General features: G+C 44.1%; 1 protein-coding gene across 3 annotated transcripts in view; it reads left to right on the top strand.

The window, feature by feature from the left end:
- The first annotated feature begins 7822 nt into the window (after positions 1–7822).
- Positions 7823–18654, top strand: part of kcnc3b (potassium voltage-gated channel, Shaw-related subfamily, member 3b) — a 49705-nt gene continuing 38873 nt past the window's right edge. For all 3 annotated transcript variants that reach the window (XM_038990413.1, XM_038990410.1, XM_038990411.1), the window contains exon 1: positions 7823–8446. In XM_038990413.1, the coding sequence (XP_038846341.1) occupies positions 7823–8446 (624 nt within the window). The remainder of the gene's footprint in view (positions 8447–18654) is intronic.

Genomic DNA, 18654 nt, shown 5'->3' with positions numbered 1-18654 from the left:
AATGGCTCAGTGGGTTTGTAAGGGCATGGAGCTAGCAACACCTGTGGGTTTTATTCCCGGATGGGCCACATATACCGAATATAAATGTCACTGTCAATGTCCACAGTTCTGTAAGTTGCTTTGGATAAAAGCACCCCGGCGAAATGACGACAGTTAATGTTTAAACTGGTAACAGCACCGTATCCTTCTCCCTTTTCTCTCTGTCACACCTGGGTTGTGTTCATTAGGCCACACCGTAAGGAAACGAAGACAAGCGTTTCTTATTGGATACGTCAAATAGTACCACCTCGTTTTACTCCGTTTCAGAGCGCTTTCTTCCATTTCGATCCTTCTGAACATGACCAAGACTCTGTTTGGCATATTCTTAATGCCCTTTGGACTGTTACTGGTGTGTTATCCTCTTACCCACCAAGGGGTGCTATAACATCCTCTCTCCATATAGAATGCTTCGGTATTCTTACTCCCTAGTCCCTACACATTTACTATGGCACGCTAAAGGTGTCCACCCACTAGACTTTGCCGTTATTTATTTCATTGAACCTTTACTTATGCAGGGAAGTCCCATTGAGACCAATGCCTATTTCACAAGGGAGCCCTGCTTCACAGAGAGCCGCAAACAATGCAAAGTACACGGTGAGGAACTAGTGACATAATTATTTGTGACACAATTATTAGGGTGCTACAGAATGCTAGGCTTATATTTCTATGAGCTAGACATTGTGGACTTGACCCCTAGCTTTGGGCAGCACTATGTCTGAAGGACAATTGGTCAGCATCATGTTGATGCAGAGTTTGGACTTCGGGATTTGGATTCCGTTGCTGTCCGCTTGAATAGTGCTGAATCTCTAATTGCTGCTGTTACCGCTTATTTGTTTACGTCGAAACCTCCCACACAAGACTAAGTCACCACACCCTTTCTGAAGGACATTTGGCTCAGCACCCAAAGGGCTTTTGCTCAGCTCCGTTTCTAAATGTCCAATCCTCTATTTCAGCTTCTCCGTCCTTTGTCCCTGGGTCTATTCCTGAATCAAGCTCATATATTAATCATTCATTTCCAGCCTGCTAAAGAGGAGATAACCACTGTTCAGGGTATCTTTCAAAATGGAGTCTTTCATTACAAAACAAAGCCTGAAGGCTTGAAGAGGAGTTATCCTTTGGAGGGTGATTTAGTTTTATCAATATGCACTAGAACCACTGCCCTAGGGGCTCGGGGCTCCTCTGATGCTGTAGTTCTACATGGGGATTGGTCATGAGTGGCGCACCCCTGAGGTTGCTGCACTGGTGTCGCCGGGTAGATAAGCTAGGGCCTCTGGGAGATTTCCCAGAGTCCATTTCCCTCATGCACGGTTAATTGATTGTCTTTTTTAATGCACAGTTGGTTAGGGAATTGGTCGTTGGTATAAGCTAGCCTGATCGTTCCTTACGATGCCCTTGTCTCAGTTTACCTTGGCTTTGTGTTTCTTTGCTAATCCCGTGACCCATTGCATACTCTGAAAAAGGTTCTACCTTAAACGATAAAGCATTCTTCGTCTTGTCCCTGTATCTTTTCACTCAACAAACAACCCTTTTTTTCTTTCATCAGCCCTTGTCTCTGTCAAAGACTCCTTTTTTCTTAGTGTATATTACTCTCTCTCTCTCTCTCTCTCTCTCTCTCTCTCTCTCTCTCTCTCTCTCTCTCTCTCTCTCTCTCTCTCTCTCTCTCTCTCTCTCTCTCTCTCTCTCTCTCTCTCTCTCTCTCTCTCATGCTCTCTCTCTCTCTCTCATGCTCTCTCTCTCTCTCTCATGCTCTCTCTCTCTCTCTCGCTCTCTCTCTCTCTCTGTGTCTCTCTCTCTGCTCACCTCCCTCTCTCTCCCCCACCTGCTTTCTTGTCCTTTCACATTCATTCATACTGTCTCTCATCTCTTGTTTCCCCCAAATACTACCCACACACCGCTCTCTTGCTTCTCCGATAGTAGAATAGCAGAATGTAGAGTTCCACCATTAAACACAAAGACAGTCGGAGGGAGAGGACATCATACGGTGACACTGCACTAAAAGGGGAGGTGACTGCAGTACTTTCCTCTTGCTGCAGTGCCTCCATTTCTCCTGATGGTGTCTCACCAGTACTGGGGAGTGTGAGGGAGATGGAAAAGTGGGGGAGGGTAAAGATGTAGAGAGAGAACAGCGAGAAACCTTGTGGTACATCCTTTGATGAGGAGATGGGTGGTGGAGGAAAAAAATCCACACACACACACACACACACCAGCCCACAGCCCACCTTCTCCCTTGCGCTTCAGCATAGTTGTACACATACATGTCTGTCTTTCTCTCCCCTCATTATTCCTCTTACCCATCTTCTGTCCCTCCTTCCCTCCCTCCTCTTAATGTACTCTGTCTGTCACCCCCTCCTCCCACCCTGCTGTATATCCCCACTAAGTGTTGTCCCGCTCCATCGTTACCCCTCCCTCTCTCTCTCTCCTTCCTCACTTCCATTCAGATGCTTTACAGGCATTACCAAACCCCTGCAAGATTGCTCCCTCTTCTATCTCATCACCTTTTCTCTCCTCCTCTCCGTCTCCCCCATCCTCCGCTCTTCTCATCCCCTGCCCTTTATCATCTCTCTCTCTTTCCCCTCCCTCTTTTTATTGCCTCTCTTTCATGTTTCCCATCATTGTTCATATAATTCTATTCCATCCCTCTCTCTCCTCCATCCATCCCACCTTCTGACACAAATGACTCTCACGTCACCTCTACCTCCCCTGCCTTATCCTCACTTTCCCTTTCTTCTCCTTCCATTCCTTTTTCTACCAACCCCCTCCTCTTCCACCGCCTCTCTCTCCTCCTTCTATCACACTCTCTCTCGTTCTCTCTGTGAATTGGGAAAGGGTTTTGCTTTTTCCGCCAACCACGACGCTCATGTTCCGCGCAGTCAGCACTCCTACCAAATTCCTCCCTGCTTCTCTCCTCCTCTCCCTTGCTCTCTGCTTTTCCTCTCTCACAGTCTTCTCCCCTCCCCCTGTTCCTTTCTGCTGGTACCTCACAGTCGATGCGCCCCATAATCCCGCGCTCCCTCCCCCTCTTGCTGCAGTGTTTCTGCTAATATATATTAGCGTCAGTGCCGCCATCGTGCACGAGCAGTGCACTCTCTCTTTCTCTACCTCTTTCTTTCTCTCTGTTTTTACTTCATCGTTGACCTCCCCTTCTCTCTCATTCCAAGTTCATTATGATTAAGCAGCGTTTTTCCCTTAAATCGTTGACTTCATATTTTTTGGGAATGCTTTTGAATGCTTTTGTATGTAGTGCTCACACTCAGCCAGGTGAGCCTGTGTGTGTGTGTGTGTGTGTGTGTGTGTGTGTGTGTGTGTGTGTGTGTGTGTGTGTGTGTGTGTGTGTGTGTGTGTGTGTGTGTGTGTGTACGTTTGTGAAGGGGAGAAGTAGCTGTGGAGCGCAGGACATGGTGGCCAGGGCAGGTATAGCTCTGAGAGAAAGAAAGAGGGGGGTACGGTTCCTCCTTCGCTTTACTCTTGATCACTTTCATCTCTACCACTCTTTCTCTCCAGTTATTTTGTCTGTCCGTCTCTCTCTCTGTCCCTCGCTTTTCTCCCCCCATTTGAGCACAAGTTCTTCTTCCTCCCCATAGCCCCCCCCCCCCCCCTTTTTTTGTTGCAGTTGAGACGTGCGTAGCTACTTCAATACTGCGCTCCAAACACTGGCCAGCGTCTTGAGACGAAACTCATCAAAAGGCACCCAATTATCTTGTTAACACGAAGCCCAGACCTACTATATACATTTTCCTTTGACATTGAGCATTGAGCATTTATCTCAAGTACTTATAATGTTTAAACATAGGTAATCACTTCCACAGGAAAGGTTTATTGATGTTCTAGTAAAGTTGCTTTCAATTCCGTCATTAATTCTCTTGAATGGTTACATTACTTTAATTAGAACGCTAAAATCAATATGTTCTCCCCATATGGTTGTATTGCGGAGAAAACATATTGGCTGGATAGGGTTTAGCATTTAGCAATGTTGACAACTTGTTTTTGTTCATGTAGGCTATTAATTATGACCAAATAGTAACCAAATAAACCCCAACTTTACATAAAGTTTTTAAAAAATTACTGCATTTTGAAGAATAGGGATTTAAAAAGTAATCATTGCTCTATGCAGATAGTTCAAGATTCTTTGTCCACCACCCCCCACCCCTTGGACTTTGGGTGCACTAGAGTTGAGTAGAGCCCCTATCCGATTCCATGCATAGGAAAACAGCAGTGCCTGCTGTCCATGGTGCTGAAATGTTATCTCTCAATAATACCTTGGACTACGCAGATAGTTCCAGATTTATACTCCCCCCACCTTGGGGTTTGGGTGCAGTAGAGCCCCTATCCCGTCCCATGCATAGGAAAACAGCAGTGTCTGCTGTCCATGGTGCTGAAATGTTATCCCTCAACAACACATTGATCTATCTATGCAGGTTTAAAAAAAAAAATAATTCCCCCCTTGGACTTTGGGTGCACTAGAGTCAACTAGAACCCCTATTCCGTCCCATGCATAGGAAAACAGCAATGTCTGCTGTCTATGGTGCTGAAATGTGATCCCTCAACAATACATTGGTCTATCTATTCCATGCAGATAGTTTAAGATTCTCTATTTCCCCCCCTGTGGGTGCAGTAGAGACTCTATCCCGTCCCATGCAGTGCTGCTGTCCATGGTGCTGAAATCTGATCGCTTAATTAACAATAGAAGTGCTTCTCTGCTGGAATCTCCCTCAGTTCTAAGATGACCGTTGGTTAGATCTCATTACTGGGTTTCTTTTCTGGTTAATTTGTCAAAATAAGCCATTTCAAGTTATTTAATGTATCTTTCTTTCTTGCTTCAACTCTCCTATATCTTTATATTGTCCTTTGAAATAGTCCATGTCCAACTGCAAGACATGCAGTAAACACACAAAAAAAAGCACTGATATGATTTTGCAGTGTTCTTAAATTCAAAGTGCTCCTGGCATTTTTTGTTGAGCAAGCAATATCAGGAGTACTGCAGTGAAGAATAGTGCCAAGTTTTACTTGGGCAGTCAAGACTAAAGAATTGGAATCCTGTCTTACCTATCTATTACTCTACTACTACTTATTATTAGAGTTCTGTGACGTATACATACATCAACTGTCCCCAAATCAGTGTATCTTAAGTATCTAATGTCCTGTCAGTCTCTAATCCCTCTAAGTACTGTTCTCAGACCTGTGCTTATATCTGTCCCATATGCTGCCAGTCCATCCCATGCAGCAGCCTCTGATAGTTGGTAAACCTTACCTGAGTGGAGGCTGTCTTGAATTCTGGAATCTTTATATCTAGATAATGTTTCATACAAAACACAAAACTAGAAAGAAATGAGCAGAAAACAGTCCAAATAGAAAAAAAGATTGAAAACAAGTTCCAAGTTAAAGATGCACTTTGGAAATGTCTTAAAAGTTGTTTGTGCGGTTGAGAAAGTAGACGTACATGCTGAAGACAAGACATTGGCAATGTGGTGAAGAGAAAAAAATGCATCAAGCTAAATGTAAATGGTTTGAGAAAAAAAGTCCCCAAAGAAATGAACAGGTGATAAAATAGTAAAGAGCAAAGTGAGAGACTTTTTGAGAAAGAAAGAACAAAATGAGGGGAGAAAGGAAGGAAAGTACGAGTGAGGAAGAAAGAACGCTCAAGTAAAATGCAGTGAAGGAAAAGAGAAGAGGAGTGCAGAGATGGGATGAGAGAGGGACACTGAGAAAGGAAAGAGAGAGTGTGAGATGAGGAGGAAACTGAAGTCCAGATTCCCCTTGAATGAAATGTGAGCGCCTTATGCGGAATATGAGATTGAGGGAACAAGGGAGAGAGAGAGCAAGAGAGGGGAAGGGAGGGCTAGAGATTGAGAGAGCGCTGGAGAGGGGGTAGGACGAGGAAGAGGGGGAGGAAAGGGGCGTATTCCATTAGAATAGAAAAGGAGGTAAACAACATACATATGGTTTACAGTATGCAGAGGCTTTGCATTGAAGAACACCTTTTCAGAAGGAAATGGATTCTACACTGACAATGCACTGCAATGGGGATGTGCTAACCTAGCGAGGGGCAGGAGAGAAAGCAAATAATTCTGGCTTTTTACTGCAGTGGAATTCATTCACTTGTATAGCGCACTCTCTCTCCCTCTACCTGGCACTCATCCTCTCTCTCTCGCTCTCTGTCTCTCTCTCCCTCTTTCCCTGCTTCTCAATCTCTCTTTCTCTCTCTGCCTCTCTCTGCCTTTATCTCTCTCTCCCCACCTCTCATTCTCTCTCTGCCTCTCATCCTCTCTCTATCTCTCCCTGCCTCTGTCTCTGTCTCTCTCTGTCTCGCTCTCTCTCTCTCTTCCATTCCCTCTAGCTTTCCCGTCCTCAGGTATTTGTTGGGCATCACTTGTTTTTCCCGATCTAGATTATTTCTATCCTTTACCGATCACTCCATTAAAAAGCTGATTTCTGATCTGTATCTCGCTCCTCTCTATCTTTCCCTCTCCCCCTCTCTCTTACACATGTACACGCACACACACACACACACGCACGCACGCACGCACGCACACACACACACACACACACACACACACACACACACACACACACACACACACACACACACACACACACACACACACACACACACACACACAATGCAGAAGACACTATTCGAACAGCATGACATAACCTTGCTTCAGTTGAAAGTAAAGGCAGTAGAGGGATATAGGGAAACATGGTGCCTGTAGCAGACTGATGGAGTCGATCTAACATTAGTATGGACACTACACTCCTGGGAAGCGATTAACACACACACACACGCATCGAATGCTGTGCCGCCTAACGTCAGAAAAGCATTAGGGACTTAGAGAAAGGAAAAGCGAAGGAGCGAAATGTATCCCTGATTTGTTATGTTATACCTCCTTCAAATTCTCTCTCTCTCTCTCTTTCGCTTTCACTCTTTCTCTCGTTCTCATTCCTCCTCGGATGCTCTCCTTCTCTCTCTCCCCAACGACCCCCCCCCCCCCCCCCCCTTCTCTCTGCTATTTGGTACCGAGGCAAGCAGATTGCAGTGGAGGGGATGGGGGTTCGCTCTGCTGGGGTCTTTAGTGGCCTAATTAGAGATACTATATCAATGAATTGGGAGAAATTAGAATCCTTTTTGGAATCATGTACAGTGTACATCATCTTACAGTAACAGCAGCGTGAGGCACAAAATGGAACCAGTTGAATAAGAGTGATGCTAGGTGCTGAAATATGAAATGGAAGATATTTTGCTTATAGCACATTCATAACACAACATGTATTTTTAAATGCTCAGCAGTAGTCCCGTGGTCTCCGTTTTTGCCTTGCTTTACACTCATCGTATTATTCTCATATTTCCCGCCTACACATTTTAAGTGTTTAAAAAACGACAACAACAGTATCATCAATGTTGACTCAAACATGTGACATTCCACGCATTTCACTCATTTATTGCTGTATGTTAGTGACTGAATATGGACTAGGCCTACATCTCCCCTGTCTTCTGGTGAATATTACTTACCTGAACAGCCTTGATAAACCAACTTTACATTCAACCTGTTTTATCTATTGAAATCGTTCTTTCTTATAGCCTAATGAACCTGCTGCAAGGTCATTTACTACACTCTATGCACATTACATGAGGAATTATAGCGTAACTGAAAAACGATGACTATTTCTAATGTTCATATTTTATACATACATACCTTTCCTTTTTGCTAAAATGATGTCCCTTTCTCTACCCGCAGACTCCTCCTCCCTCCGTTTTCTCTCCTCCTCTCCCTCCCCCAGTTCTTCTATGCTCAGTTCGGTCTGCGTCTCCTCTTTCAAAGGGCGCAAGGGTGGGAACAAGTCATCCAACAAAGCATGTTACACTGCAGACATGACTTGTCCGTCGGAAAGCGAGAAAATCGTGATAAACTGCGGGGGGGTGCGGCATGAAACCTATCGAAGCACCCTAAAAACGTTGCCCGGTACCCGCTTATCTTGGCTTACCGAACCGGACGCCTTTAGCAACTTCGATTACGACCACAAAAACGACGAGTTCTTCTTCGATCGCCACCCGTCCGTCTTTTCATTCATCCTCAACTATTACCGCACAGGGAAGTTGCACTGTCCGAACGATGTGTGCGGTCCGCTGTTCGAAGAGGAGCTGGCATTCTGGGGCATCGATGAGACGGACGTGGAGGCTTGTTGCTGGATGAATTACCGGCAGCACAGGGACGCAGAGGAGGCGTTGGACAGCTTTGAGAATCCCGAACCGGAGTTGCCAGAAGACGACCCAGCTCTACCAGGAGGCGCAGATGGGGACATGAAAAGACTGTGCTTGCATGAGGACGGAAGGAAAAAGACTTGGTGGGAAATCTGGCGGCCCAGAATGTGGGCCCTTTTTGAAGACCCTTATTCCTCAAAATACGCCCGGGTGAGTGACTCTTTGTTATATCTGATTGCTTTAAATGTCATATTTCATTTGTCATTCCAACTTTGACCACACATATCTGAGTCGCAATAAGTTGTTGAAAGTTTATAAAATGAGCTTCCCTTACTAAACAACCAATATACGTATAGTTGACATGAATAATGCTACCTTAGATTTTCGTTCAATAAGCCATCATAATCGAGCAGGCCACTTCGGTAGGCTATGACTTCCTTGACAGTTTGCTTGTGTTAAACGGCAGGATATTGACTCACGGATACTGAATAATTAATTGTGATAGCATGGGAAAAATTGAAAAATCGTATGGCTCCTATGTTAATTCCAGATTGTAGACTATAAAATAGCCTACGTGTTGATATTGTTTCGTTATGAGGGTGCTGCCAAGTCAATGAGTTGACAGGGATACTGATAACATATATATTTGAATCATAATCCACCAAATTCATGTTTTCATAGTAATATTGTCTAGATAATTTAGCCTGCTGTAACAGGTCCCATACCTGCATCCAAGCGCACTATTTTCTCCGTCCCCCTCCCGTAGCCTACTCAAACACTCCCCATTAGCCTGTTCGTGTCGATGCGCCTAAGCATGCTGAATTTCATGCTATTTATTTAGCGCTCATTTGAGCCTTCATACAACCTCGAAACTGGAACATAAAAACAAGTCTTCTTTTCGCATTTCCCCATTTGCCCTTGGTGTTTGTCATTTTTGGCTAGTTTATCTGGCCCCCATTACTGTGCGAGGCTGTGATAAAGCCCCATTCATGCACGCTTTTCAGACCCATTTCCTAGAAGCTGCGTTCGTTTCGAATCAGTTGGTTCTCAAGCTAATAGTCACGAGAGCTGAGGTGCTGAATGTAAAAAAGGCTTTTACCGTTTGGTGATTGATTCTCTTTGATGGTGCAGAAGTCAAACATAGCATCATATACGGGTAGAAAGAAGAACGATACAGGGTTTTGATGAAGAGGTATAATAGATTAAATAATTGGATTGAATAAGGCTATGTTTCTTTATCCACACATGCCCGTAGGAAATAACATGTAGGCTATGCCCAATTAGCTGGCCATATAGTTTGCTTTGTGTACAAAGATGTTAAAATCATGCATGTTGTAAAAATCATGCACACTCCTATTGATGTTGAGTACCATACACGCTTCCTCGTTGATGACACTGCAAAACACTCCTCTTTAGGCACATACACACACGCTGTGTGCACGTATGTAGCCAGGCACCACATGGAAACAACACAGGCAGACAACAGACAAAACAACACCTGCAGCGCAAACATGTATAGATCCAAGTACCTGTACTGTATGTGCAAAAATAAGTATACAAATACACATCCATACACGCATGCGTGCGCGCGCACACACACACGCACGCACGCTCGCACGCCCCCCCCCCCCCCCCCCCCCCCCCCCCCCCCCCCCCCCCCAATCCTACACACACTGCATCTCTCTCTCTAGTACAGTCTCACCTGACTCTAGAAACTACGCAGCTGTCCACGTCCAGTATCTGATCTCATTGGCATTGGCTTTAATGTTGGATAACAGGAAGTGCCTCTCTATTGGGCGCTCCAGCCGATGGCGGAGACCACATGAGTAGGATGGATTCCTGACCGGCACTCCAGGGTTTCTCGAACCGGAAGATATGGGCGGCGCGCTTGAACTGACGGATCTACATATGAGCAGCGATCAATGATCAGAGACATTATTCATAGTACTATTCAACGGGCTGTTTTTATTGCGCATGAGTGCATGGATATACCGTAGCACAACACCCACACACACACACACACACACACACACACACACACACACACACACACACACACACACACACACACACACACACACACACACACACACACACACACAGACAGACAGACAGACAGACAGACAGACAGACAGACAGACAGACAGACAGACAGACAGACAGACAGACAGACAGACAGACAGACAGACAGACAGACAAGCTGCTGTCTGTGCTGCCTTTTCTGCTGCAGTAGACACGGGGAGAGAAAGGAGGGGGAGCACCGGCGAGAGAGAGAGAGAGAGAGGGGATGATGAGAGAGAGGGAAAGGTGGAGTAACAGAGATGGAGAGGGAATAGATAGGGACAGGGATAGAGAAAGGGAGAGAAAGAGAGGGGTAAAGAGAGAGAGAGGAAGGAGAGATATAGTGGCAGGAGGGCAGAGACGGAGATGGGGGAATCGCTAGAGAGAAATAGACATTGGGAGGTGTGTGTGTCTGTGTGTGTGTGTGTGTGTGTGTGTGTGCTGGATTCATCTTCCATCTGCAATGAAGGCTTTAGCAATGCAATCTGCCTCGATATTTGATTGATTATCTTCTCCTTTTGTCTGCATTTCAATTCAGTATTTTTTCTCGCCCTTTAAAATGTAAAGATGTTTAAACATGAATCAAGGCTTTGTTTTTAAGTGATATTATATGAATATTTTACCATCTCATTTGGTATTGACGGCATATGGCTTTGGATGTGGTGTATTATTCTACTTAGCATCTTCTATTGATCCCTAATGGCTCGAGATTGAGTTTCACAGTGCGATTAATCACAGTGTCATCACATAATTGACATTCCTTGATCCTAACTTAATATAACCTCAATAGAATTCTTGTTAACGGTGTTGTTTTGTCACAATTTGTCCAGTTAACTCCTTTTCAACAACAAAGGAGATCTTGATATGTTTATGAACCGGTATTTTAACGATTAGAATCAGCTGTGGTCTGATTAGATTGTAATGCTTGTCAATCAAATTGGTCAATAGAACAGTGGTAATGTATACCCAATAGATTTCTGCGGAATGCAGTGTTTGTAGATATTCTAATAGCGTAAAACTTCAACGAAACACTGAGTCTCAAATAGAGGCCTGTTCCTTTTAATAGCCAGGTATCGGCACACAATTCAGCAAATAAACGGCCGGTCTAAGTGAATTGTTTACGAGTGAACATTAGTGAGTACCATAAAGATTGTGCGAAAGAAGATTAATGAGAGCAAAATCATTGCAGTGAATGAGAGCGGTGTCTCATTCAAGAGGCGCAAAGAGCGAGAGAATGGTGCTGAAGCATGAAATCGGGAGTGTATGATAAGCAGCCTAGTCTTTGCAAGTCTGATCTGCGATGGATTTGTTATTATGTTTATACTGGTCATACTGGTCATAATAAACAGTGTGGTAGTCTTTTCAACATTTTATTGAGCAAAAGCTGCGTGCATTAAGGAAATAGAGGCCTGGCTCAAATAGAAGCCTGTTTCCAATAAGCACCGGTTGTGTTCAGTGTAGAGCTGGGCGATATGGACAAAAATCCATATCGGGATAAATTGCCTGAATTGATGCGATAATGATGAACAGGACGTTAAGTTTATAATATTAATGTGCAGCACAGTTGATTTTTTAATGATCCTTTAAACTACTACGGTTTGTAACCATCGATTGTCCAATTTAACAATCATCCATATGAGTAAACTTACATCATTTCAAACGTCACATTCCTCTAGTATAGGCTACTTATTGTAACGAACGATATCAGCAAAATAGCGGTATGGTCGGTGGCGATCATTTCCGGTTTATCGTCCCAGCTTTAGTTCAGCGATTGAAGCAAATAAACGGCCAGGCGATCAATTGAAGGTAGACACGGTGAGGCATGGACTTACTATAAGCGTTGAGCACGCTTTACTATGAAATGGTATTCCAGTTCTATCACCACGGCATATATTTGTGCCTGCTCTACTGATACAAGAACATACAGTAGAACCGAATAGAATGTATTTGATCCTTTCCCTGTTCATTCAAGAGTATACCACTTGCACCAGGTCCATTTAACCTTTTTACTGCAGCGGGCTAAATCAGGGTCACACAGAGTGTTTCTTGGTCGTCTGAAACGCGTCGAATTTGAAACAAAAGTATACACCTCGCACAGGCACGGTTAAGGGCTTCAGAAAAAGAAGACACCCGCACCGTGTCAGATATAGAGTTGAAATGTTTCCAGGTTTGAGTTTGCATCCCAATATTAATCTCATACACATCACAGAAGACTGAAAGATAACAAAACCGTTTGACATAGAAACACTGGATTTTAGGTAGTTAAAAAAATATATATAATGTTGGTTAAATATGAAATTCGGACAAATATGATTAACATTACACGGCGTGAGGCCACTAGGTCATTTGACTGCAGGAATGGCCTACAACAAAAACATCTCTTATGACAGTCATAGAGACATACAGTATTTCTTCCTCTACAGTGGAATGGTATGATTGTCTGTCAGTAACGTATCTACTGGCATATCTCATTTGTTGTCTATTATGCACACCGTATACATTTTGAACCTCACCCATACCCTTTTCACACTATCGTGCCCACCCAAACCAAACTGTGCTGCCTCTGATATTTTCCTATTCCACATTGTCCATTTTTCTTAGCACGATTCAACCACGGCGGATGCGCAACCAGGCCAGCTCACTACAACTTGGTTGGGCTCGGTTGAGCTCAGTAGGCCTTGTCTGATACCCTCTCTCATGCTTCACAAATACAGCCTGGCTGTGTTGGCTCTATCAGTGTTGTTGGGGCAGCGTTGCATCCTGGGTGAGGGTTCAGACCCCCTGTGGTTCGTTGTTTGCTGTTCTCCTCTACTGTGTTCAGTGTCAGAGCGCAACATTCCTGTAATGCACACAAACATGACCAGAACAGGGTGTATCCGGGTAGAAAACACTGTGCTGACCAGAAAATAAAAAGGTAGCCTATAAACAGGGGTTCCTATATATAGAACAGTGGTTATTGGACAAAATGCTTGGGGCAGGGTTTGGGGGACATTGCCATTATCGGTGCGGGACATTGCGTTCGTTTTTTTTGGGGCACCTTGTTACTTGGAAGCTTGAATTCTCAAAGGAGGGAATGAGCGGCTGCTATGTTTGGGACGGAAGTGGAGGTTTTCATATCAAATATAATTGGTGTAGGTTTCCAAGTTGGCGTAGAATCTGAAAGCACTCGTACTTCACACGCAGCATGTACAACAACATCCTTCTGTCTTCGTTTAGCGTAGACCGCTTGTGGGCTCTCTATTTTTGTACTGGGTCAGTTCTAATTTTGCGTAGTCGTGTGAGAGTTTTTCCGCACCATTTTGCCCTGAAGCAACCACCTCCTACTCTGTGCAGTCGGGGTTTGTTTTGAGATACGTGCCGAACGGGACTGTGGATTGTCTGAGAGTCAGCCAATCACAGCGAGCCTCCCAGCCAATCACGGTGGGATCTCGTTCTTCTCCTCTCCTTGCTTCCTTGTGATTGGAGGAGAGCCCCAAGGATTCCTGCTGTGCTCTCCATTACATCACCATCCACATCAACAAGGGGCTCCAGAGCCAATGTTTCTTTCATTCAAGGGAACCACTCACTCAAGATCACAATGTGCTTCTCACCGTTAGAATAGTTTGTATGACTTGTCCTAAATGTGTGAAACTCAACGCTTTCCCCCACACCATTAATGTCCCAGTGCAGGTGATGATATCTCTTAGAAATAAACCCTCTGTACGGACACAAATTAAGGTTAGTCCCGGACTAAAAAAGCTCTTTCAAAAGAGAATCTCCATTGAGAAGGCTTTTTAGTCCTCGACTAGGTTTAACTACACAAGACAAAGGCAACGTACAGAGGGTTTATTTCTAAGAGATATCATCACCTGCACCGGGACTTATGTGTCTTAAAATATAAAATAAATATCCTTCGTCTTCCACTACGCTATAATTGATTCTCCAGTGTGTTCATTCAAAACCTGATTGTAAACGAAGGCCTCTCACTTTCATTCTTGCTTTTCCCCCCTTGTGAAATCCCTCTAAAAATAGAACGAGAGTAGCAAGGAGACGAGTTTTTAATCCTATTCTCTCTTGGCAGGTCTATCCCTCTGTTGCTTGCAGAATATCATCTGGCCCGTACGGCCATTTGATATAAACAACGCTTACACCAAACAGGTTGACGCCCCGAAAATAGCCCGTGACACCACACCAACTGTTTGGTTGCCAGGTGAACAGGGTTGTTCATTTAGGAGCCACTCTCGGTGAGCTTATTACGGGTACACGGCGTGTCACGGGAGGACTCATGGGAAGGGCATAACTAACGATTAGCCAACTTCCCTTTTTGGTGCACGTGTTTGGGAAAACCATCACGTTCGGTTTCTATTTTCCCTGACGAGGTATTGTGCCCAGGTCTTCTTGTCTTGTGTTTGTATCAACCCAGCAATCCGAACCCCTCTATTTAGTGTAGTGTCAATGTAATACTATCTCTGTCTGTTGTTGGTATTTTTGAAGATGGATGCGTGATATCGTGCCAAAGGAGAAAAGTGGACACAACAATCACGCGATTCGCATCAACCGATTGGGCAATTACTGTGAACTAACTGTAAACTGTAAACGTGCTTTGAAAAAAACTAATTTTCTTTGTTTTTCAGCCTTCAACTTTCCCATCCTAATACGTATTATGTTTCACACTTTATAAAGTATTTTGCGATGACAATGCCTTGTTGCAAGAGGCCCCCTCCACTCCCTCGCTCCCTCCCAAACTCCCTCATAACCACCCTACCTCTGTGCCTCCCTCCCCCATCCATCCATCCCTCCCAGCCTTCATCATCCATCCCCTATTACCTCCTCCCTCCCTTACAAACTTCTCCCTTCCTCCCTCACAACCTCTTTCCTCTCCCCCTCTGTCCTGCTCCGCCCTTGTTCTCTCCACCCTTCCGTTATGGCCCTGCTTCAGCCTTTCAGCACTACAATCTGCGCAGCCAGTCAATTACTTGGGGCGTAGTGGTAACCCCTTGTTACTTTCCGCCATCGCACTTCTCAAACTGAAATCTGTTTGGACACCGGCGAGGCTGGAGAGTTCGGGTGGTGCCAGAACAGGATAAAGCGGTGTCAAACTGAATCCCTTAAATGGGGGACAATCCAGTCAAAACACGGGAGAGGGAGGGAGGTAGAGGACTCAGTACTGTACACACCTATACATGCTGTTGTGTTCGGTGCAGAACCAGTCTTTCCCCACCCTATTATTTAAGTCCCTCAAAGCAACCTCAAGGACGGAAGCCTTTAGAAACCACATTATCTTAGATGAAGGGCTGAAGAGCTGGGCTGGATGGCCTGCCCCGCTTATCGATGGCAGGGAAAACACTTGACAGACAGAAAGTAGATGCAGTGCTTACCTCTTTAGACAGTGCACTTTACGCCGACGAGAACTATATTATATATCTGAACACTGTACACACCTGTATACATGCACATTTGTTAATCTGCACACACTCCAACACATTAACCTTAACACTTTCCCCATAAACCTTCCTACTGCTTATTCACCTTTACGCTGTTCACATAAAACATGACCCGTACACCTCTTCATTTACCGTTACGCTGTCCACGCCTGCAGTATGAAGTACACATAAATCATGAATCATAGTACACACCTCTGCCCATAAACCTTAATGTGTACATTGACCAGCACACTGTAGCTACACACCAACAGCAAAGACATAACTTACTGTTCTCAGAGTCCACATAAACCTTTTTCCACTGTACTCAGCTATGCAAATAAGCCATGGAGTACTGTACTCACCTATGCACATTAACCAGTACACTGTAGCTACACACACATACATCAGAACATTATACACAGAGCTCCACGTCCACTTTTTATTCCACAGCTATGCACATGAACTAGTAAAATGGGTAGCAGGGTGCACATAAACCATTTGCTGGACCTGCAATTTGAATGCAGAATATTTCTCTGAATTACGAAGAATGTAACAATTAGCCTAAAATGCCGAAAAACTAAAAACTGTTGGTGTTATTTAGACGGTCAATTAAACCTCAGCAATTATCTGGCACTCTGAGTCCTTCTCAATCGCCGTAGCGCGATTGAAATGTCAAGGTCATTTTCGATTGAGCCGACATACGCAGTGTTCACCGTGAATGAGGTCTCCGCGAACATTGCCTTTACAATTCTATCGCGCTGTAGCGCAGGTCCTCAGCGCTACGGTTTAAATCAAGCCCTAAATGTTCAAATCTCAAAGAATGGACCTGTTGTCTTTTATATACGAGCTGTATTAGGGCTGCATTCAATCCGTATCGCGGAAGATCTGTGTTGAAATGTCAAGGTAATTTCCAATTGAGCCGACATATGCAGTGTTAACCGTGAATGAGGTCTCAGCAAACGCGGGAACAATTCCTTGAAATTCCAGTCGAGCTGTAACGTGGATTCTTCGCGATACTTCTGCAATACGGATTGAATCCAGCCCTTAATTGTGTTACATCCATACATTGAAAAGACACACACCCACACACCCATAAATACAAATACTGGCACGCATACAGACACACATCTATCCAATATATCGGAGACATATTCATCTTTCCCATCCCCATATCACCTTGGTTTGCCATAAAGCTGAGGTATGGGGCTGGAGGAATGTAACCACACTCAAATTCATTGATGGAGCTATGGATGCAAGGACTGATAGTTGGAGTGAGTACATACAGCACCAGTCAAAAGTTTGGACACACCTACTCATTCAAGGGTTTTTCTTTATTTTGACTATTTTCTACATTGTAGAACAGTAGTGAAGACATCATAACTATGAAATAACACATATGGAAACATGTAGTAAGGAAAAAAGTGTTAAACAATCAAAATATATTTTATATTTGAGATTCTTCAAAGTAGCCACCCTTTGCCTTGATGACAGCTTTGCACACTCTTGGCATTCTCTCAACCAGCTTCATGAGGTAGTCAGCTGGAATGCATTTCAACTAACAGGTGTGCCTTGTTAAAAGTTAATTTGTGGAATTTCTTTCATTCTTAATGCGTTTGAGACAACCAGTTGTGTTGTGACAAGGTAGGTGTGGTATACAGAAGACAGCCCTATTTGGTAAAAGGCCAAGTCCATATTATGGCATGAACAGCTCAAATAAGCAAAGAGAAACGACAGTCCATAATTACTTTAAGACATGAAGGTCAGTCAATACAGAACATTTCAAGAAATTTCAAAGTTTCTTCAAGTGCATTCGCAAAAACCATCAAGCGCTAGTCCAAATTTGACATTTTTGGTTCCAACCGCCGTGTCTTGGTGAGACGCAGAGTAGGTGAACGGATGATCTCCGCATGTGTGGTTCCCACCGTGAAGCATAGAGGAGGAGGTGTAATGGTGTGGGGGTGCTTTGCTGGTGACACTGTCAGTGATTTATTTAGAATTCAAGGGACACTTAACTTGCATGGCTACCACAGCATTCTGCAACGATACGACATCCCATCTGGTTTGCACTTAGTGGGACTCTCATTTGTTTTTCAACAGGACAATGACCCAAAATACACCTCCAGGCTGAGTAAGGGCTATTTGACCAAGAAGGAGAGTGATGGAGTGCTGCATCACATCACCTGGCCTCCACAATCGCCCGACCTCAACCCAATTGAGAAGGTTTGGGATGAGTTGGACCGCCGAATGAAGGAAAAGCAGCCAACAAGTGCTCAGCATATGTGGGAACTCCTTCAATACTGTTGGAAAAACATTCCAGGAGAAGCTGGTTGAGAGAATGCCAAGAGTGTGCAAACCTGTCATTAAGGCAAAGAGTGGCTACTTTGAAGAATCTCAAATGTAAAATATATAAAATATTTGTTTAACACTTTTTTGGTTACTACATGATTACTTAAGTGTTATTTCATACCTTTGATGTCTTCACTATCATTCTACAATGTAGAAGTAGTAAAAATAGATAGAAACTCTTGAATGAGAAGATGTGTCCAAACCTTTGACTGTGACTGTATGTTTTCAATTAAAATGACCATTGAACAGCGGTAGATATAGCAGATTGCACCTTTAAGTATTCCTTAGCTTACAGGTTTATGTTTGATTGAAAATATATAGTTTTAAAACAGACTGCTCTAAAACACTAGTCCTAAAGCATGTTGTGAGTTGTTGTGAGTTCTGTGAGGCAGGGTTATTTGCATCTGGTATAAGGTTTGTGAGTGAGTATGCCTGGTTTGACAACGCGTGACATTCGGCTCCGCTGTAGCTCCCTGTGCCTTGTGACACTTAAACAGTCATGCTGGATCACTGCTCATTCCAATAAAAAAAATGACATGGGTAGGGAGGGTGCGACACTGGAACAATTCCTGTGTGACCATCTGCTAGCTCACGATGGTTCCACCCCGT

Source organism: Salvelinus namaycush, chromosome 4 (assembly GCF_016432855.1).
Source record: "Salvelinus namaycush isolate Seneca chromosome 4, SaNama_1.0, whole genome shotgun sequence".
NCBI lineage: Eukaryota > Metazoa > Chordata > Actinopteri > Salmoniformes > Salmonidae > Salvelinus > Salvelinus namaycush.
This window is presented reverse-complemented; position numbering and strand designations above follow the sequence as displayed.